Genomic DNA, 22965 nt, shown 5'->3' on the forward strand with positions numbered 1-22965 from the left:
TCTGTCGGCAATCAGAATATTTGTTCCCCAACGGATCAGAGATATTTATTAGCCTTCAGAAATAACATTTGAAAATTATTTATAAGACGCGAAGAAGGTAGTTAAGTTTTTTTCCCTTGTTTAGCACACAAGATACTATTGTGTTGAAACTACCAGAAAGAGAAACCAAAGAGTAACTCTATATAGTCAATATGATATATAATATATAGTCAGTATAATATAGTCTATATAGTCAATATAAAGTCAATATAATATCTCTAAATCCCTTCCTGAGATTCCAGACCAAAGTGTTGCTCCCACAAGATAACTCTCATCCTCTCCCTTCAGAGGACTTAATATATCAATGGTATTTCACTGGAATTCTGGTTTCTCCTTAAAAAGGGAGAAACTGTAGGTCAGGTCCAGCTGTAGGTGATCAATGCCCCTTGGCTTTACTTAAAACTTAAACTTAGCCAACAACAGGCTTTCTGACTATCTGCAATTGTTTTAGTTGTATTTAACCAGCTGCAACTGTTATTTCAAACATTCAGTTTATGGCTCAGTATTTGGGCTTAGTTATGGCTTATGTTTATGGCTTATTGTTATTATTATTATTATGTTTAGGGCTATTATATTATGGCTTATGTTTATGGCTTATTTATTATGTTTATGGCTTAAGTTATGGATTATTAGTTATGTCTTAGTATTATGGCTTAGTAAATTATCTATAAATTAGACAAACCTGAGTAAATTTTAAGGTACAACACATTTGTCTGTGACACAATCAAATATTGTTGGTACTGACATTTTGTTTCCAATCGTACTTAAGATTTAACCTTAGGTAACCAGAGGCATTGTAATTGAATGATCATTATCTCTAAGGGTTGTTATTAGAAGGACGTGAATCTATTATCAGGCGTTGGTCAGTTGGTGCACACGATAACGATTATAAACCGGGGATGAGGGGTGGCTTAACGGCCAAGAAGCAGATTATGCACAACACAATTCTTGCATCTCCACCTTGTGTGCAGATATGATTTGAGTATTGTGATGAGATGATGTTCTAGTTATTTACGTCACTGAGCCTGTATTCTAGAAGTCACTAGTTCAAAAATCACTATTAGGATAAAACAAATGTGTTTGGAAACTGCTATTGAAAACCAAAGCCACAAAACTACCACAAAAATCTCTTTTTAGACAAATGTTTCGACACAAAAAACTTCTTAAATATAGGAAGTATTTAAGATACATTGGCATTTCATGGCTATAGAGAGAGAGAGAGACAGAGACAGAGAGAGAGGAGGAGAGGGAGAGAGAGAGAGAGAGAGAGAGAGAGAGAGAGAGAGATTTGATTGAAGACTTCATTTTACAACAACTATTTATCAAATGATTGAAAGTGAAGTTGAACTGTACAAAATAAAATAAAGAATTATCCACAAACTTGGACAACTCCCTTATAAAGTCGCAAAAAGCAGCCAATGTGCTCTAAAACGTTATAGTTGCAGCTTTTCACTCCAAGCCATATTAAAACGTTTAGTAATTTTTTTTGCGACCCATTTTGTCCACGTTCAATAGTTTTTAATAGACATATAACGATCCTTATCCATCTATTTGTTAGTTCCTCTTGATATCCTTGTCTAATTGCTAAGAATTCCGATGCTTAAGTCTTATTTTAAGTTTTGAAAACATTAGTGATTATTTACCCCTTTTACGAACACCCAAGTTTATTGTTGGGAATAAAACATCTTTAGACTTTTGCAAATAATAGTCTATCATAATCTAAAACATCTTGCAAAGCGTCCATCATTATTGAAAAGAACATATTTTCTTTGTCAAATTCTTCAAAATTTTTAGTGACTTCATAAAATCAACTGTATGATGTAAACAATCACAACTTACAATGCAAATCCCGCTTCTAATAAAGAGTAACAAAAAAAAAAGAAAAAAAGGGAAAACTACCAGATCCGTACCTATGAGAAAGGCAGTTGCCTCTTCTGCCTTAATGGAATATTTTTCAGCTAGAGACAAGACTGGTTGTACAGACACAGAAACAACAACTTTTAGGCCATGCCCTTCTTCGCCACCCTGTAAGCAAATACATGCATGTTAACATTTTACACAAAAGTACCAAGGACATAAAAATGTAGAAAAATTTACCCCCTGACTTTAAGATTCTCTCCTTTGTTGCCACGCTGAATCGTAAGAAGAAGCGAGCAGAAACTTTTCTTGTTTACAAATAAATCCAAAAGAACAGAAGAAAGATTTCTTCTTTGACAGTCAACACTAAAAAGGTGAAAATCTACAGCATAAGCTGCAGAGGTGTAGACAGTCCGTCAGGAATTCACAGTATGTAGATTTGCCATTAATTTTTACAAACTTTGACAGAGCATTAAGCAAAGAGGAAAGCACGTGATTAGTATGTCGGGGTATTCATTTGTCTTAAAATTATTAAGTTTCGCCAGTCTTAATTACTGTTTCTCAGCTTATCACTCACTTATTCGTCAGGTTATCATTATCCTATCGATGACATATCGGCCTATGTCAAAAAGTGAGAAAAACTGATAATTAGAAATTTAAATATATCTTTAAAAAAATCAACACCATTCAGCAGTACCCAGAAAAATCTTAAAGTTATGCATTTCCCTCTAACCTCACTTTGTGTCCAGTAACTAGGAATTGACAATAACTTTGACGAATTTTTTAAAGGTTTTTCACTTTTTAGTTTTGCTAGATATTGCCATTACATTTCGGCACTAGTAATTACTCGCTATGGAGGGTGGCTTCAGACGAAGTTCTAAAACCAGAAAAAGCAAACACCGATTCAGAAAGTTTTTGGTTTTCATTCTGTACTCCTTTAGTTATTTTTGTTTGTCTATTGCTGTTACCTTTATTTACGTATGTATTTAATGTGTCTTAAACATATAGAATAACATTACAAGAGCAGGAAATATAACTTTTTTTTGCGAGAAGAGTTTTTCATTGAGGACTAAACAAGAAAAAATTAATAAAAAATACAAATATTTAGCTGAATAATGCGACTTAAACTTCCTAAATAAAGCATAAAACTATTCCAGGTTGCAACTGAGCTAAAGGCACTAAACATCTTTTGTCAAATAGCTGGCAGCTCTCCCCAGCCTCTTATGACGCAATACCGATAAAGTGAGTAAGGATTAGCTGGAAGAAAGATAAAAAAAAACATTTGCCTTTTTGCCTTTTTATTTATTTTTTTTTATTTCCCCCAAAATAGAGGATAATTTGATGAATTAGAGGATGAATTTGAGAAAAAAAAGTTTTGTTCACTGTCTTGGGAAAAAAAGTCCTCATTAATCTCTTTTCTGTATTTGTATTATGGAAAGGCAGTGTGGTCTTCGTCATTATTAACTCCAAGAAAGCAAAGAATACTGACAAATAATCGACAAAAAAAGGCTTAAAGAAACAGAAATGCACCGAATAAGCAGCGCGGAAGCTGGTCGTTTCTAGAAGATATAATAAATTAAACACAAAATACTGGCTGATTTTAAACAAAATATTGTATTTTACTTTAGGACTTATTGTCTAGTACTTATGATCCTTATGAGAAAATTTCCATCAGAATCTATTTATAACGAGAATAATAAATTGGAATTATAATTATAAAATGGTCCAGAGCCCGTTGTTCCTCAGTGAGTCTTCTTTACAAGGAACATAACTGATAGGGATGCAGCTATCTTAAAATAATTTTAGAGGAGAGTTTAACTGAGCACAGCCAATCAATCCTTGCAATATGTAAAACAAAGTTTTGCAAAAAAACAAAAAGGAAACCAACATCCACACTGGTTCTCTCCTTGAGCAACGTGTTACCATCTAAATCAAAGCAGATGTTTTAACATGCACAAGAAAAGTAGGCTAAATCGGTCTTCAGGTTTCCATTTCATTTTTATTAACAATAATTAATTATGAATTGTGAATTTTTAGTAGGAAAACAAACAATTGGGATGGAAAATTTTTGCAAAAGCAAGTAATTTAGGTATTTACGTAATAGAAGCAAAAATTGGTTTGGTTTAGTTTACTAAGATAGCTCCATATAAATACCCAAATAAGTTTATCGAAATTCCTTATTTGTAACTTACAATTATTAGATTAGGTAGTTCATACACATACGGCGCGGTAGTCTACAAATATACGCTAAGGTAGACTAGAATCAAACTTACCTTTGCTTCATCTAAAATGCGAAGAAATTCTGAGTGACTTTGCTGTCCAATTAAAACAGCTTCAGCAGATGTGATGCAGCCACTGCAAGCGAGGCAGTCACTCAGTGTTATATTAGCTTTTTCAAGTTTTTGTTTTGATCCATCCTAAAATAAAGAAAAAATAATAGCTATCACTGTAACAGCGTGAACATCAGAACGACTGCCACAATTAAAAAAGACACATCATTTCTTTAACATACAAAGGCAATAACAAACACATTTTGAAAACCAAGCTATCCACAGATTTGATATCCAACAGTTTCGGCATTTTAACTAAAATTCATATCTGAAGGGAATACTAACTCAAAATCAAATAAGTTGAGTTAATAATTAGACATAGGGTATTTTTCATACAGTAAAGAAATAGGTATATATACAAATATACACGTCTGGAAGAATACTCTGGAGGGGAGCACTATTTATCCTCTGTATAACTGGATCTCTTTGTTTCGCCTCAACGTTGTAATTGTTTGTATCAAGTTCAAGACACTTTTGAATATTCCAATCATGACCTTTAGGTCAAAGAATCATGTTTCCATTTTCCTATTTTTAAACATGAGCAAAAGAACAAAACTAAGCTAGCAAAAATCTTATTGTACAAATCATTTCCCGAAAGTGTGTAGTAAGTAGTATTTTGATTACAGCTACAATGAGTGGTTCTTTCAGTCTATAGATAAACAACAAAGAGAGATAAAACTCAATGAGAAAAAAAACCCATCAAACAAGACTGGAGCTAGTAGACAGAAAAGAGATGAAAGACTAAAACAACGCGGATATTTCGCCTGCATGTAAACTAGGCGTCCTCAGCACCAGCTAAAAAGAAAAAACACTAAACTAAAAACAAACAAAACCACCACCAATAAATACAATTGTCGCAACTGATTCACGCAGGGAAAAGAAGCTATTAGAGTTACTTCAATGAAAACATCAAAGCAACCGAGGAAAAATTATAAAAATTGAAACTGAATTAACTATTCTGTTGCAAAAATAATCCTCTTGTTAGGTAATATTGAAGCAACTCTTTTTGGACCAGTAGGTAATCTAGTCCCCTGGTGATTATATAAAATTTTAATTCTCTTACTGACTATTGGTTCATTTTTCAAAAGACAATCATAAATTGGGTCAATATTTAAATTTTCAGTATCCCTATTTATTGAAAGATTGGCAAACGTATGTTCTTTAATTTCTATAGCCTCCCTCACCCACTTAAAAAAAAACTATCATTAGAAATAGCTGTGGCCTCATCAAATTGTATAAAATGTTCAGGATGAAAGAATGTATGTTCAACAGGGGTCGAAACAAAGGTTTCAGGAGGCTTGTTCAATTGTAGGGTTTTTTCTATTGAGTTGCGATGCTCAATAAATTGTTGGTGAGTTCTACCAATATAAAACTTTCCACAAGAACAAGGAATTCTATACACCCACTAACTAAATTTCCCCAGGTCAAATCCTTCCCAGAATTAAGGAAACTACCAAAGGGTCTCACTGATTGGAAACATGTATCAACGTTACGTTTACGCAAAATTGATTTAAGCATCTCCCCCAAAATATGTACATAAGGCAAAGAAATGAAACTTATAGGCATGTTTAATTCTGTACACTGCGAAACTCCAATAACCCTATTGTTATGTTTAATGCGTCTATTTTTTTGTATTAGTGAATTTCGGGTAAATATTGGGTAATTGGGTAAATATTACAAAATAAAATATCCATCAAATACAACAATTCAGAATCCAGAAACTCACGGGAACAAATTCTGAAAGCTCTATCAGCCAATGCCATTACAACCCCATGTTTCACTGAAATAGGGTGGCACGAATGAAAGTTCAAATACCTATCACTGTGTATAGGCTTTCTATATATTGAAAAAAGTAAATGGAAATCACTTTTAATCAATAGGATATCAAGAAAAGGTAGTTTGTCATTTTCTTCAAACTCCACTGTAAATTTTAAATTTTTATCAAAACTATTTAAATGTTTATGGAAAAGGCCTATGGACTCTAAACCGTGTTTCCAAATGCAAAACACATCGTCCACGAATCTGGCCCAGAAACAAGACAAAAGCCTAAAACTGTGCACAGCGTAGGATTTAAGAGCCCATGAAGAGATTTACCAACAAAGGAGAGAGAGATACCCCCATAGCCAAACCCCACTCCTGTTTGTAAAATTCACCACTAAAACCAAAATAAAGAGAATATTCATTTGCAAGGATAACCAACTTCATAATGACTTCAATCTCCAAACTAGCCATGGTCACATCTCGTATCAAATCAAAGTGCTTTTTTAATTTAATCCTTGATATATCTTCGCACTTTTCACATTACAATTCGAATACATGGAAACCACATCAAAACTACAGAGCATTAAATTCTCCTTCAATGTGAAATTTGTCAACTTATTAGTAAGATCAGTGGAATTTTTTAAATATGATTTTTGTGTTCCTAAGAGTGGACGTAATGCCACCGACAACCACTTTCCTAATTTTGCAACAGGTGACGAGAAAGTTGATACAATGGGACAGAGGGGGACTCCCGTCTTATGAATTTTGAGTAGACCATAGATCTTGGGTGCAGAATAACCTCTTGGATAAAATTTATTATAAAATTGTGGGGTAATGTGTAAATTGTTTTTTAGCGACTCTAATTCCTTTCTTATCGACTTTATTTATCCGTAGGATCGAAATCCAGTTTTTTGTAAGTAGTGGCATCAGAACTAATGGTATTCGTTTTACGATCATAATCATCAGTGTCCATAATTAAACGTCTATAAACGTCCCTGAAATAAAGTTCCTTTTGATATGAAGACGCTTTTCAGTCACGATCTATTAGGATCCATGAGTTTCTAACGTTTAGTCATGAATTTTTCACAGATATTCTTAAAAAGGAACTTTTCAAAAGATATATGTGTTACATTATCTTGTTAAAAGATACGCGTGTTAAATCATCTTGTATACAAAGATGGAATTTTAGTGAAAAATTACATTTTCTTTTAATAGTAAATTCTTAAGACTTAAAAAGACGCTAGATATAGCCGTTTCCTTTCAAATGAGCTCTTAAAGGGTTCTCTGCATTGCTCCAGTGCCATGCTAGCAGTGGAAAAAAGAACAAGAAAAAAGGGGATACATCAGTGATAAGCAGGCAAAAAAGTGACTTTCCTTGTTTTTGAGGCCCCCCCCCCCTCAAAAACAAGGAAAGTTTCCTGAATTGGGTTTTTGATAGAGGCAATTTAAATAGCATACTATTCACTTCGATCTAACACCATTTTTGAGCGTTTCAAGCTATTTTTCGGAATTCTCCTAGATTTGTTTTCGCAAAATACTTTTACCAATAAGATGAATTAAAACCATAGCTACCATTACTGAATCAACTTCGAATGTCAATTCTTCCACATTTGACAATTCTTTTTTTACACGATTTTAAACTTTCGGTTGGTATGGGCTGAATTTCGTTCTTTACTAGGTTGCAGAGAACGCTGCAACCATGATATGATCCCTGCACACTGTTAATGTTTGTGAATAAAAGGTTCAAGATGATTAATACTAAAAAATACAATTAAATTTCAACAAACACCTCCTGTTCTTGAATGTAGGATCCATCATGTTCAATTTTTATTTTAGCTCCTCTTCCAGGTGGTTGACTCTTGTCCACTTTTACAGGTTTTACACATTCCTGAAAGATGTAGAGTAATTATTCATCAAAAAAATTTGAATAATTACGAAAAAATTATAAATTCTATTAAGGAGCCATGTCAAAGAATAATGAACAAACTTGACACTCAAAAGATCACATATAATGCAGATAATTCATTCACGCATGAACTTTACTTTTAATTCTACCCTTCAATCAATCAATCAATTTATTAATACTAAAGAAAACTATTACAAAAATAAATTAATCAATAGGCCCAAGAAGCTATGCTTGTAATGGGCCACAGAGAACAAAAATAAAACACTTATAAAATAAATACAAAAAAACAACAACAAAAAACACTGGAACAAGACAAGATTTTAAAAGAAGAGAAGTGACATACAAATTGGGATAAGTATTCGTTTTCAGTTTCCTTTAAACTAACAAAAATACACCCAAAACTTTATTATTACGTGTTTGGATTGAACTTTCTATTCTTTTATATTAAATGATATCTACCCTATATTAAATTAAAACAATACCCAAACTACCCAAGTACCCAAACTACTTTCGGCAAGAGACTTCTTTTCAAAATTGAACTGATGCCTCCACATAGCCAAATTACTCTTTAAGTCTTATTTCTACATTTTTTTTTTTTTTTTTTTTTTTTGATTGGTAAAGAATACTTGCTAAGTCAAAAACATCGCGTTTGCCTAAGTTAACAAACTTGACATCATTTTCTCATCAAAATTTAAGAGAAAAAAAATGAACCTAAAATGCAGTAAATATCAAATGTAATTAAGAGCTTTAAATTCAAATTGCACATACTTAGTAGGTAAATTACTTAAGTAATTATTAATTAATTATTTAAGCACATACTTAGTAGGTAAATAACTTAAGTAGGTAAAATACTTAAGTAGGTAATTATGATTTGAAAAACATTAAAAGCCTAAAGTAAAGACAGAAAAAAAAGCAATGCTATGGACGAACCTGGTGACTTTCTACCAATCTAGCTAAACCTGGTTAAATATTGGCGAGTTGCAACTTTAAGTCTCCAGGTTCGTTGATTTTCAGATGATTTGTTTTCTCAATATGTTTATAATCACACTTAAGCCTTTTCCGATTAGACATGATGATGAAAAAGCAATAAGGTATTTTCTTTAGCAATGTTCCAAGATATTGGATGCTGTATTTCAATGTTGCACTACAACCAGTACTACTGATAGCCTTGGATGAATTTCCACTTAAGTTTCTCGTCTGAGCTGATAAACTCTTTTTGCACTATCACATTGGCTTCTTCCATGGTTGTGATATTGTACAGACTTATTATCTAAAACTTTCTAAACTTAACATAAATTTCTATTAATTTTAATTGGATTTAAAAAAATTAAATTTGACAACTTTTAAATTTCAAAACTCTTTAAGTTTAGAAATATGGATTCGTAGCTTTAAAAGATCCTCACATATCTTAGCAGAAACCTTGTGTAATGCATCTAAGTGAGTGACATATGATAAAATAATAAAGTCTTGAATTATTTCTGATTGTTTTGACAAATATAGAAGATATGAATATTCTCTCGAGCTTAAAAGTTGTTTGTAAAAGCTAATTTTTCCCACAAAGACGAACAATATTGATTTATTTTAATGTAAAACAAGATTATCACTTGTACCTGCAAAGTACCTTTGTGAAACATAGCCTATCAAAACTGTTAGTCAAGCAATAAATATCTTTTTCAGGAATTGTTCATATTCTCTTTCAAATTCGGAACTTTATCTAGTAAAACCACCAAAATAGCTATAACTAGCCGAATATCTCACTAATCTAGAGCCTCTTGATAGCTAACGAACTTCAGTGTGCAGAAATAACTGAGTCAAGACTTCATCATTTTCCTGACATAGTTCGGAAGATAACTAAAAAATTCAGTTCAAAAAATGACTTTCAATATTATAAACAGCGTTTATAACATATTGTAAAGACCAGTGCAATCTAGGACTAAGATTCAGCTCGGGCAAGTGTCACTCTAGGTGTGGCTAACACTACAACGATGACCAACCATAGATGGCACACCTATCAGTCACAGTAGAAACAATTTCTTTCCATGAATAGGTCTGTCAGTAAAAAAAAAAAGAAACATTCCATAGCCTGAACAATCAAATCTCTTCTGGTATCTGTATCTAAATATGTAGTAAAAAGAATCTTTTGCACAAATTTTCACCTTTAATACATCAGGCACTAAAACAGGCATGAAAGACGAGTATGTTCGAGCTCATTTTCTTGCACAAACTTGTCCACACTTACTGAATTGATGAGTGTTTATTATCTTGCATGAACTTGCGCACACATATCGACTTGTTGAGTTTTTCGAAAGTACAACAATTATACGTTTTCGCATGCTGACCAATGGTCTGTGTAGCGCAAGTACCGACCTCCTTATTTTCTGCCTTAGGTCAGGATTACAATTCGTGGCTGCGGACAAACCATCCGACACTTCCCGTGTTTTCCCCCCAGATTTCTCCAGGTACATATTTAGAGTTAGGTCAGCTATGGCTGACTTTACAGAGCCACACCATTGACCCCCGTTCCAAACCTAATAAACACCAACAGCCCTGTCCTCAGGATTCCAAGTCTAGTGTGCTAACTAATCACGCTAACCACAACAATGATACTTCCAACTAAAATATTAGCCATTCTTTTTCACAAGTCGTTACATGTAAAGTGATGTAACGAAACTTATACAGAACCTTGAAGGTTTAACATAAGAAATTGTGTTAATTTCTGTCGGTCGGTTTTTATACCTCAGCAACTCTCAAACTCAGTTTCCAAGGAAACTAATTCCAATCCCAAGGGATCAATATCAACCACTTTGGGAATCTCTGAAGTAATCGATTATCACCAATATTTAGCCTTTCCTATTTGCGTCAGCATAAATTTCTAGTTTACCTTCTTCTCAGGTAGCAAAATAAAATAATAACAAGAAAGTATAATCTGCCAAAAATTATTGAGAAGTTCACTGAACAGTATTATAGGCTATCAGGCAGGGCGCGTTGAAGTTTGTTGCCACATCATTGTCTTCTTTTTTTTTCATTAGTGTTTTGTTGATTTTTTTTCTTGCTTTATCCCTTTTCTTTTTTCTTATATTTTGCTCCACTTTTTAATTACTTTAATGTTGTTAATTTAATAAATAATAATAATAATAATGTAATAATAACAGTGTAGTTTTCTACATTATTATAGAAAAACATTTTAATGTGAAACATTATGTTGTAGAAAAACATTTGAAACTACATTTTAATGTAGTTTCTATCTTTTGTACATAACAGAAAATGGTAATTTTACTTTGGATAGACAGTTTTGACAATTATACCATAAAATTAATTTGTGTAGGATTATTCGCCTATGCCTATTGACGATACAGCCAAAAACAAACAATAGTAATACAAATGACCAATTCAAGAGTTGAGGAGGGGGTAATTTTTTTTAAATCAATTACTATTATGATTTTACTTTTCAAAACCGGCTGAAAAAAAAAAAAAAAAAAAAAAAAAAAAAAAAAAAAAAAAAAAAAAAAAAAAAAAAAAAAAACAAGAAGAGTTGAAGCTTTATAGACTTGGCAAATTCAATCCATAGAGACAAATAGCTGACTGTTAACCAGATATTCTGAATGTGATTCCTTGAAGAAACAGGCAACAGAAAAACAAAAATACTTCAATCTGGCAGTAAAAGATTAGTTAAAAAAAAAGACATAATCAAAAAAACTATATTACCTGCGATGGTGTAATGAAATCGTCAAGATCTGTCAGTTGAATTATGCTGCTGAAATTTGCACTCATAATCACAGCTTACTTAAAAAAAAAATGTTTGAGTCTTTTCTTTGTACATTTATAACACAACAGTAGGGAACACACCTACACAAAAGAAGGCGGGGGTCAAAAAAATGAACAGACGAATCAATTTTTAGGCCAATATATCATGGGGGGATTTTTGAGACAAGTTACAGGAGGATCCATTTCCTATGCCGCCTCACCTATGTGCAGGCATGACTATAAAATATTCTGGACAGGTAAGAAAAGATGACCTACTCAAAACTTTTCGCAAGTAGACAAACTTGTATTGTATTGTATCGGATTAACGACGCTTCTTGACTACTAAGGTCCCTGCGTCGGCCCTGCAGTGCATTCCTGCAGCGTGATTCGATCTCTGGGTCCTGTATTACCAAGCTAAGGTCAAACCCACTGCGCCACCACAGGACAGTAGACAAACTTAAAAGTATTCAATGTAAAATTTAAATTGTAGCCTTACTATTCAAAGGCAACATTTTTGTATTTTTTTTTAGAACTATTTACCCTATTAATCATAGGCTCTGATTTTATTTTAGTGATTTTAGCTTTTACTTTAGCTATCTGTACACTAATCCTTAAAATTTAAAAGCTGGATTTTCAATTCCCCTCAATTAGTACATCTTCCTTTCAATAAATTTCCAGCAGTGCAAATCATCACATTTTGTCTGCAACTAATTTCAGACATGGCTACTTCAATATTTCTATACTTTAACTGCTCACTAGTAGCCCAAAAATGAGGTTGATAATTCTTTTGCTTTACATTAAAATTATACAAAGATCAAATCCTTAAAAATTGTTATTTCTGAAAAGGACATATTTTGAAATCATTATTAGTGTCAAAGCATATAAAAAAGCATCTTTCCTATTGGTCCTTGATTTGGCTATTATCTGAGTGTGTAAAATTTTAGCAAAATATTTTGCAAGAATATTAGACAGATGAGTGTACAGCACAGCATTTTTGGCCATTTAGGCTTACCATTAATTCATTCATTCAAGTACCACAATAAATCAGACTTGGAGGTACGCTACACCAGTAAAACTTTTGGGTGGTTTTCCACATCCAAATCTGATATTGAAGAACAACATTTCCACTCCCTCCCTTGGCATATTTTTCATACTCCAACAAATGATGGCCTCTGACAATCCTGGAACCATGATTCTAATTCAACCTCTAAGCCTCTAGTAAATGACTTCCAAACAGCCAAAAATTGGCAAAGAGTTTTCAGGAAGTAGCCTATAGCTAATGACTTTAACCAAAAGCACAAGCACACAGAGAACAAATTCAAGGATAAACTATCAGATCTGAGATAGTCTTTAGCTTCTTTATATTACAGTTCATAATACTCAACACAAAAAGAAACTGAATCAATTAAAAATGGGAGATACCAGAGAAGATTTTTTTTCAGGTAAGGGGGGTCTGAAATCCACATTCCCTTTCACATGGGTAAGGGAAATTCCCATCCCTTTTGTGTGTAATTATGTCCCATTAAGTTTTATTGATGTAGCACAAACACAGCACAAGTTTTTGAGATACAACCAACAGTTAGAGAGGGTGTCCAGTTGGGAAGAAAAAACACACTTCCAAGACCACAATTTTTGTTGCAACTTTTTTGCTGAAATTTTGATTGATTTAGTATCTCTTCAAATTAGGTATAATGAGAAGTTCCCATTCAACTCACTATCTTGCATTTGCCAATTAAAAAGAATAGAACCTAAAGACAATCAACAGCCTAATCACTTTCTAAAATGACCGCAGAAATCTGCAACTTTAATTCTACACGTGTAAAATAACAGTATCTGGATTAGCATATAGATATACTTCCCAAGTCAGTGGCACAGCCAAGACAGTGGTTTATAATTTTTGGAATCTTTAAGCCCCTAAAATATACACAATTTTTAAACAAAAACCACTTTCCCCATGGGTCATGGGGGGGGGGGAACATGTTACCCCTAAAGGCATAGTTCAACTATGCTGAACAAAAAGACTATCTAAATATTTTGACCGGACAACTTTGGAAAAAGAGGGCATGGGAGAGGCCCCCTCCCAGGGCCTTTTTCTAGCAAATATCCCCCAAGGGGGGTTAGTTGCCCTCAAATCTCTTAGGTCACTTAAAAAGAGAACTTTAAGCTTTAATCTCTGTTCAAATACTCTCTCTGCCGATCTTCTATGTCCATTATTTCGATATGATCAACTCTGGAAAAAAAAATACAAAATAAACATGCCTCCTTTATCTATCTTTAGGCAAAAACAAAGCAAAATTCTACATTTTGCTATATAGGAAATTGAAACTTATACAATAGGGTTCTCTGGTATGCTAAATCTTATGATGGGATTTTCATTAAGATTTTTTGAGTTTTAGGAGATGTTTACCCTCTTTTTCGAAAATCATGCAAATTTTCTCAGGCTTTCAACTTTTGATGGGTAACAGTAAAAATAAATTTTATGAACTATGATTAATAATAAATTCTTGATAAATTTTATATTTGAAATCAGTATGATAAGACAATTCTTTTGATGTATCTATTGATATCAAAATGTCGTTTATTAGAGCTTTGGTTACAATTAGAGCTGAATTAGTCCTCACTGACAACAAAAACTGTTTGAAACAGAATTAGTAGTAAGGGGGAGACAAGGAGATTATAGAAGTAGAGATTGATGTATAATCCCCAGGGCTGTAACCAGGAATTTTCAGGTTGTTTTTTTCATGGGAGGGAAGGTACAAAAGTAACTTATTATATAAATAAAGAGTAACATTTAACCCCAAATTGAGCATTCCATATAGGAGGGGGACTGCCTCTTCCTCAACCTCATGTTTGTAGAGACTTTGGAGGGTACTTTTTACATCAGAAATTGAGATTTCTAATTATTTTTTATGATCTCTATAAAGATTAGCATCTTTATATTTCTTTATAGCCGTCAACAAAGCAGTCAAGTCAAAATAAAACAACCCCGTTATGAATAGACTTCTGCATGTCCAATTGTACTAACCTTTTTTTCAAAGTTGCAATAGATAAAGAGTTTTGACAAAATTGGATGTAGCCACTGAAAAAACAAAGGAGACACAGACTGTCTTATGTAGTAAAACATTCAATATCTTATTTTAAAAATACATATAGAAACTATTAAACCTCCCCTGAGCATTATTGGTTTTATAAGCTGATATTTTCCTGAGCATTATTGGTTTTATAAGCTGTATTCTCACCAAAAATAAAGTTTGTGGTTTCAACAGAAACCACAAACTGTTTTTGAAAAAAAAACTAAAATGCAAGTTTTTGAAGAAATCAGATGACATAAATAAAATCTGGTTTGCATGTTCAATTTAGATAATTAAGCTGTTAGAACTATATGCCACCCATATTTTTATTTATTTCTGTCATCTTGAAAAAGAGCTTTTTAGAAATTAGAGTGTGTGTGACAGTTTATTTTTCATTTAATTACCAATGGTATTTTTGGAAAAAATACTTTGTACATATTTTTGGTCATGTTTAGGAGTATTACCATGGAATTTCTCACTAAAAATACCAGTTTCTGAGAAAGATATTGAGCATTGCTTAAGATAGAAAAATAGCATTAGATCAAAATTGAGTAGATTCCTCTTAAAAGAAAAGAGTTAGATATGGAAAAATACAAGGAAAATCTGTGATTTGGGCTATATATTTGTCAATTAAAGAAGAGCAAGACAGGTAAAGTAAAGTGCTCCTAGGAGTAATATAAGTACACCAAGTGTTATAAAAATTGTTAAAGTTGTTTTTTGGAATTACATAATGTTTCCTTCTGAAGAAGAGTAATTGGGAGCCAGGGGATGAAATGGCACTATTTTTCGCTATTATAACGTTTTGGTACTTGTTATAGCAATACCCAAGATTTTATGTTAGGTTAATCCTAATGATATATAACAAAATATGATGAAAAAAAATAATATTTTAGTAACAAAATTATGGAAAGTACAACAGAGAAAAGCAGACTTCCCAGAATGAGTTGTATTAGATACTTAACCAGCTCTATATATTAAATATTACTTAAAATATACCTGCATCTAGTAGTTTATCTCCCTGAGACTAAGCTAATTATCTCCAAATGCAGAGAAACTGGTTTCACTTAGATCAAGAACAACAGTGTGGTTACTATAAAAACATAAGTACCAACATTTCTTCTAGAAGAGCAATAATTCCATGGTGTTTCTATTTTGTGCCTATGATGTAATAAGAAATGGACATTCATAATATGGCTAATATGGGTGTAAAGTTCATTTGTGATGCAAATGAATGGTATATTTAGATTCAGGATGCAATTCTGGGTATACATTTGCAAATTAGGGGGTGAGGGTATACACTGTCAATATATAGGTTCTATGAAATTCATGAATTTCTTAGAAAAACAGGAAAAATAAGGCAAAAAGTGAAGATAAAGTTTCTCCCCTTATATAATGTGTTAATTATTATCATTTTGCATATTATGAAGTTAGAATCGTTTTCTTAATATGTTTCCTTATTTCCTTGCTTATATAACTTGCAATGCTCCAGTGATGAAAAAAATTCATATGGTGTAGGTTGTCGTTGTGGATCTAGACTCTTGTGGACTCTGCAGCTTCCTAATTGTAAAGGAACTCCTGGCAGAGCCATTCCTTATCAAGGTGGGACTTGAACATGTCAGTTGAAGTTGCAAAAACTGTTTCCTCAGACAGTTGATCCCACAGATTGATGACTCTTTGGCTGAAGAAATGACTTTTATGTCTACTTGTGGAATGCTCCATGGGGAGCTTCATTGAATGTCCTCTAGTACCAGAATGCAAGGGCTGTGCAAAGAGACTGGGAAGGGTGTTTTAGAAAGGATTTTTTGGTTAAAATCATGTCATCCCTTTTCCTTTGGTATGTCAGTGTTGGCAGCTTCAAATGATGTAATCTTTCTTGTATGGAAATTTATTCATGCTACTAACCATCTTAGTGGCTTGATGCTGGACATCCTCAAGCAACTTCTTATCTTTTTAAAAAAAATGAAAAAATAAAATATAGAAAATAAAGATATATATATATATATATATATATATATATATATATATATATATATATATATATATATATATATATATGCTAGCTGTTGGTGTGTCGCTTCACACCACACCAACACCTAGGCCTACTGGAAAATAAACATAAAATTGTGGAAAAACTTCCAAAATCTTGATTTTTATCTATATAATTCTTAAAAGCACTTCACTTTACTTTAAGCCCATATTTCCTATGCATTTTCCCTCTCTTGATTTCATTTATGTTGTTCCTTTTCTACTAAGTCTATTTGATCAAAAACAACATAATCAAGGGTAAAGGGTAAATTCTAGTTGATTGACTTCTTGCTATCTCAAAAAGGGGCTAGGTTAGGAAAATGAAACTTTCAGGGATTGGTCTGCAGGCTAAAATATGTCCCGGGAAGGTATTTCGAAGTACCTATCTCCACTCTTTCTCCCTCTAGAGGGCCCTGACCTTCAAAAATATGTGTGTTGTAAAAGTGAAACCTTGCAAAATATATCTTCTGCTTGAATGAAGTACAACAAAATTATTTTCAGCTTCACAACTTTGCTCAATCCCAATTTATAAGGTTTTAAAGATATGGAAACACATTTCCTAAATTTCAAAAAAAAAACAACATTGATATGGCTCAGAATTCTACTTAAATAGCAGGAATTGCATTTTCAGAACTAAAGGCAGAGGAAAAGCAACTGGTAAGTAAAAATTAAGGTAAAATGTTGTTTTGTCAAAATTTCAATACCTGTCATGGTATTGAAATTTTCAATACCTGAAAATTTTACATGACAGAGAAAAGTCTGTCATGTAGGCAAATTTCAAGGCTCTCTAGAGGAAGAAGGAGTGGAGGTGGGTACTTTGAAATGCCTCCCGGGATATACTTTAGCCTGTAGACCCATCCTTGAAAGTTTCATTTTCCTAACCTAACCCCTTTCCGAGATAGCGAGAAGTCACTCAACTAGAATCTTACCTAATCAAGAAACAGAAAAATACATGAGAACTGTATACTTTGGGCTACATATTTGAATATCAAGGATAGGTTTTGGGCTGCTCTGATGATTCTAGACTAGGGTGGTGCTTATATGGTGAATTTTTTTTTTTTTTTTTTAGGTCTTACCCTCCACAATTTTTCCTTTCCATGCAAACTGGGTAAATATGAACCTTTTTAAATAATATTTGAAGGTAGCTTAATGGCCTAAAAGATTACAATACAGATACCATTACTTAAAACAGATCTAATTTAATGTAGAAGTCCATTTACTCAAAAATAATTTAATAAATGCAGATAACATTATTCAGTATTATAGAAGTAATTGTCTGCAACTTTATTTGCATCATAATAATGATATTATTTTTCTTTAATTTCACATCTAATTTAATTAATTATCTGTTGTAATATTAAAAATAGTGACATGAATAATATAAATATTGTTACACTGTTTATCAATAGTATAGGCCTAATAAAATAATAGTAATAATAAGGGTAATACTGTAGAAATGTAGATTAATACTGTGAAAATGTAGTTTGAGCTAGTAGTCATAAATTAAGTACAGTGTACTGCATATTACACAATTATTAGATGCAGAATGAAGAAGTCAGATGTCAATGGTCAACAGTGTTTCCTTTTTGCTGTCAGGATATAACTTTTGATAAGTTTGGACCACTTGTAGTAGAAACTGCAACTGACTTTCGTCTTTGGTAATGTTTCCTATTAGTTCCTGAGCAAGAGCCACCCTCTTTTGGCATGATCATTGACAACACTGATTGACAAAACTGTCTCTGCTGCATGGATGTAGTCTTCTTGTTCTGCCCACATGTCCGGGTCTATGTCAAAAAATTATGCAGAAGATCCAACGTGTGATACAGGGCCATGGGCTTTGCTGAGAAAAATGTTTCAAATTTCTTTTCTTTGAATGTTTTAAGTCCACAGATATTTTCCTTGTATGTTCATTCACAGGCTGTTCTTCTTCAACAAGTTTTACTGCTTCCACCATTTGTTTCTTTGTGTCATAATCTATGAAATCATTTAAAAACGCCAGACCTACTGTTTCTAGAGATGGATACCACAAATGCTTGGCCATCTTCATGGAAGTCACTCTGGAAATTTCTGAATTGATTACTGAATAGTCCAACAGTGATATTAATAATTGATAATTATGATATGGTGCACTAGCTGGTTTCAAAGCTGTCATCCATGCCCTTATATAAACATGTGCTGCAAAGATATACACATCTTGCAACCCCTTTTCTTCTTTCTTACTTAAATGTAACTGCCATCTGAACATCCAGATTTTCAGACTGTAGATAACCTTTGACAGCCACCATGCACAGTGTGTAGCCCCAGGTGCCATGAATTGAATTCCCCTCTCAAGAACCAAGCCCAGAAAGATTATAGTTAGCTCCAAAAATTCTCTATAATCATCCCTTGGTTGACTTTCTCTAAGGTAACCCTTAGCAAACTCAGTGGTACTGTCCTTGATATCTTGAACTGACATAGAAACAGATTTGCTTGACAATCCTGTTTCAAACTTGGATTGATCAACAAACACCCAGTACTGTTGAAAATGAGTGAATATTGGAAGGAGCAGATATTGATCCAACACAAACTTGAAATACAGCACCAATGAGCAGCTCCATGATGTAATACCTGCATGCAAGGGAAAAAGAATTGAATAGGGAGTAAAATGCTTAGACTTTGGCAAGGTCTTAATTTTTGTAATTAAAAAAACATGTATGCTATTGCAAAGAATATTAAACTAGTTTGGATTTCTTCAGTTAAATTAGTAAGACTGAATTAGGCTAATAATTATTGCTTACATTGGAAGATTAACATAAATTGTGTTTTTAAACAATATGCAAAACCATTGTATTTTGGTATTCAAAACATTAATGTCATTGAGCTACCCCTAAATATTCAAATGTAAGGGTGAAATTTTTCATGGTGTATTATTTTATATACCTGAACAAAATTAAAGGGTAAGAAGATGATATTTTCAAACTTGAAAAATAAGCTCTACTCTATTCTAGACCTAAGCATTTTTTACTGCTTTGGTTTTGAGAGTTTTGGGAAAGTCCCCAAAATTCAGGGATGGCCTAGTTGAACCACTAAACAGATTGCAACTGATGAGCCAAAGTAATTATCTTACCTTAATTAGTCTGTCGGAGGCTAATGTCATCCTATTTGCAGATTACACTTTGCTCTTTCTAGCTGCGCCTTTGCTTGATGTTTTGTATAATAAAACTCATAATGCTGTCTCTGAATTTCTAACTTTTTCTCAACAAAATTTGTTAACCCTAAACTTTTCTAAAACTCTTTTCATGATATTCTCTAGACTTTCATCAAGTGTTGGCAATGATCAAATCATGGTTCAAGGAAATGTGATAAAAAAAAGTAGCAACAACAAAATATTTGGGGTTTTTAATTGATAAAAACCTGTTGTGGAAAAACCATTCAAATGCTAGCCTATAGCTGAAAAATTAAGCAGAGGTCTTGGGGTGATGCAAATAATTAAAAATCTAGTCCCAAAAAAGATTCTAAAAATGATTTATTTTTCTATATTTTGTCCATATATTAGCTATGGATGCTCTATATGGGCAAGTAATTTTGTAACATGTTTCAAAAGGGTAAAAAAACTTCAGAATAGAGCTGTAAAATTATTATCGGAATTATGATTCTGATGATGTTCCTGCTCATGAGCATTTTAAAAAGAATAAGTTAATGGATGTATCCCAAATTTGTGATTACCAAGTTGCAATTTTCTTGTATAAATATTTGAATTTCCTGCTCACCTCTGGTTTTGAAAATCTTTTTACTTTTAATAGAGACCATCATGATCATAATACAAGAAAAGCTGATAACTTAACTCATGAGTTTAGGAGTATTACTTGGGCATCTTTTGTGATTTGCCATTATGGTCCCCATGTTTGGAATATTTTGACTGAGGGTGTGAAAAATGTGCCTAGTCTTCTGGCTTTCAAGTCATGGGTAAAGAAGTTTCTTTTATCTTGTGAATAATTTTGATGTAACCCCTGTTCCAGGTTGTCATTCTATTCAAGGCATTTCCCTGATTTACTTGTTGTTAATTTTTTTCTGTTAATTTTTTATCTGTCTTCTTCTTGTCTTTTTCCTCTTTCTCTTTCTTCCTTCATCAGTTGAGTTTCTTTTGTATTGAGTAGCATGATATGAATGTGTTTTTAATTAGCTGAGGGTGATAACCTTGCTTGCCTTTACAAGCTTATTGCCTTTCTTGGCAGGCAAACGGTGAATAGTGTTTGTTTTCTTTTCTTAATAAATGTATATCTCTATAATTAGTTGTGAGAACTGTGATGCTCCATAGTTGATGATGGTGATAGATCTGGTTTGCTGTGCTAAGGTCAAGCAACAAACCATAGGGACTAGAGAGTGCTAGAGAGATGCAATTGAAGCCACTTGGTAACAGTGATCACATGGTAGGTATGGTTCAAGGACCATTCTCCAGCAATTTAGAGTTGGCACCACTCCACAACAGCAAGTTCAGATAGAGTGTGTGAGATGGTTGGGTATGACAAGCCACATCATCCTCCAAGCTAACTCTCTATTGTCATCCACAACTGTTATGGTAGTGAGGGCTGGGAGGGGTTTTCCCACTGGAATCTCCATGGTTTTAATGAAAGGAGGAGGTGATACTGAATGCTAAGCTGCCATCCCTAGGAGAAATCTGACAGTTTATAAGAGGCCATGAAATTCCTCTGTTGTTTTAAAAATCACTCTTCAGTGGATAAACAGCACAGAAGCAAAGTGTATCTGATACTTTGATAATGAATCCTACCAGTCCATTTTTGTTAAGAAAACAATCACCCTGCAATAATTTATTATGGCCCCTGGCATTGTGTCCCCCTAGGCCTAATCTTAGTGGGTCTATTGGTAAATATAGGCCTGGTGGGGTGTAAATTAAAAAGGAGACACTTTTAGGAATGATAGGGCTATGTGTTTTTTTTAGGATTTTTTAAAAGTTGTTTTCAGAATTTCATAGGTAAACTGCTTTAGAGTGGAACAAACTGTGGAATAATAGCCTATTATCAGGTTTGGTAAAATTCTAGTTAAGTGACTTCTTGCTATCTTGGAAAGGAGTTAGGTTAGGAAAATTAAACTTTCAGGGATGGGTCTACAGGCTAAAGTATGTCCTGGGAAGGTATTTTGAAGCATCTGCCTCTACTCCTTCTTCCTCTAGAGGGCCCTGACCTTTGATGACCTTTAAAAATATGTGTGCTATAATAGTGAAACCTTGCAAAATAGATCTTCTGCTTAAATAAATTACAACAAAATTGTTTTCAGCTTCACAACTTTGCTCAATCCCAATTTATAAGGTTTTAAAGATATGCAAATACATTTCCTAAATTTTGAAAATAAAACATTGATAAGGCTCAGAATTCTACTCAAACAACAGGAATTGTATTTTCAGAACTAAAGGCAGAGAAAAAGCAACTAGTAGGCTAACTAAAATTTAAGGTAAAATGTTGTTTTGTCAAAATTTCAATAGGCATAGACCTGTCATGAAGGCAAATTTCAGAGCCCTCTAGAGGAAGAAGGAGTGGAGGTGGGTACTTTAAAATGCCTTCCTGGGATATACTTTAGCCTGTAGACCCATCTCCAAAAGTTTCATTTTCCTAACCTAACCCCTTTCCAAGATAGCAAGAAGTCACTTAACTAGAACTTTACCTTCAGATTTTGGTAATTAAGCAGCAAGATTCATCCTGATACCATACTAGCATTCCCCCAAAAATACACAGACTAGCCTACTTCAGTGTAGCTTACAGAAACTCTTCTCGCACATGTTCTGATTGAGATAAAAGATTAAGTTATAACTATAAGTCTAGCAATGAGTGAATGTTTTTAAAAAAAAATAGGAAATGCAAAATTAAGTTCAACCTCAGCCTCCAAAGGAATACTTTTTGTTCAAACCTTGGAAAAGTATTTCAAAATTGAACGCTTAACACTGCTACCTACGTTTAAAATGAACACTTAGGGTACATTCCACATCCAGAGATATGATTAATGGTAATAAGAGTCGTGCCTTCGTGACGTTTTATTTTGTGTTTAACCATCATTAACTATAACCGCGACGAAGAATGTACCCTCAGAATAGATCACAGCAATCGACAGTATGTAAAAAAAATCTGACACGGACTCGGAAATATTTTTGTAAGTTTGCTAAGCCTAGAAAAGCTTAAGACGAATTCCCAAGAGGTTTAAGTTCCCATCAATTCTTATTGGATCCACCAGCAGGAAAGTC

General features: G+C 33.2%; 1 protein-coding gene across 4 annotated transcripts in view; it reads right to left on the reverse strand.

Annotated features, from left to right (window-relative positions):
* LOC136032877 (cytosolic iron-sulfur assembly component 3-like) overlaps positions 1 to 22665 on the reverse strand; it is a 47927-nt gene extending 25262 nt beyond the window's left edge. The window contains exons 1-5 of one of the 4 annotated variants that reach the window (XM_065713303.1): positions 22635 to 22654; positions 11599 to 11672; positions 7777 to 7875; positions 4170 to 4313; positions 1950 to 2064 (exon numbers count right to left, since the gene is read on the reverse strand). In XM_065713303.1, the coding sequence (XP_065569375.1) occupies positions 1950 to 2064; positions 4170 to 4313; positions 7777 to 7875; positions 11599 to 11664 (424 nt within the window). In that variant the 5' untranslated portion in view covers positions 11665 to 11672; positions 22635 to 22654. Of the gene's footprint in view, positions 1 to 1949; positions 2065 to 4169; positions 4314 to 7776; positions 7876 to 11598; positions 11677 to 22601 lie in introns of all 4 variants that reach the window. The other 3 variants (XM_065713302.1, XM_065713301.1, XM_065713300.1) reach the window with 3 other exon arrangements.
* Positions 22666 to 22965: the final 300 nt, after the last annotated feature.

The sequence above is a fragment of the Artemia franciscana genome, chromosome 11 (genome assembly GCF_032884065.1).
Source record: "Artemia franciscana chromosome 11, ASM3288406v1, whole genome shotgun sequence".
NCBI classification, from domain to species: domain Eukaryota; kingdom Metazoa; phylum Arthropoda; class Branchiopoda; order Anostraca; family Artemiidae; genus Artemia; species Artemia franciscana.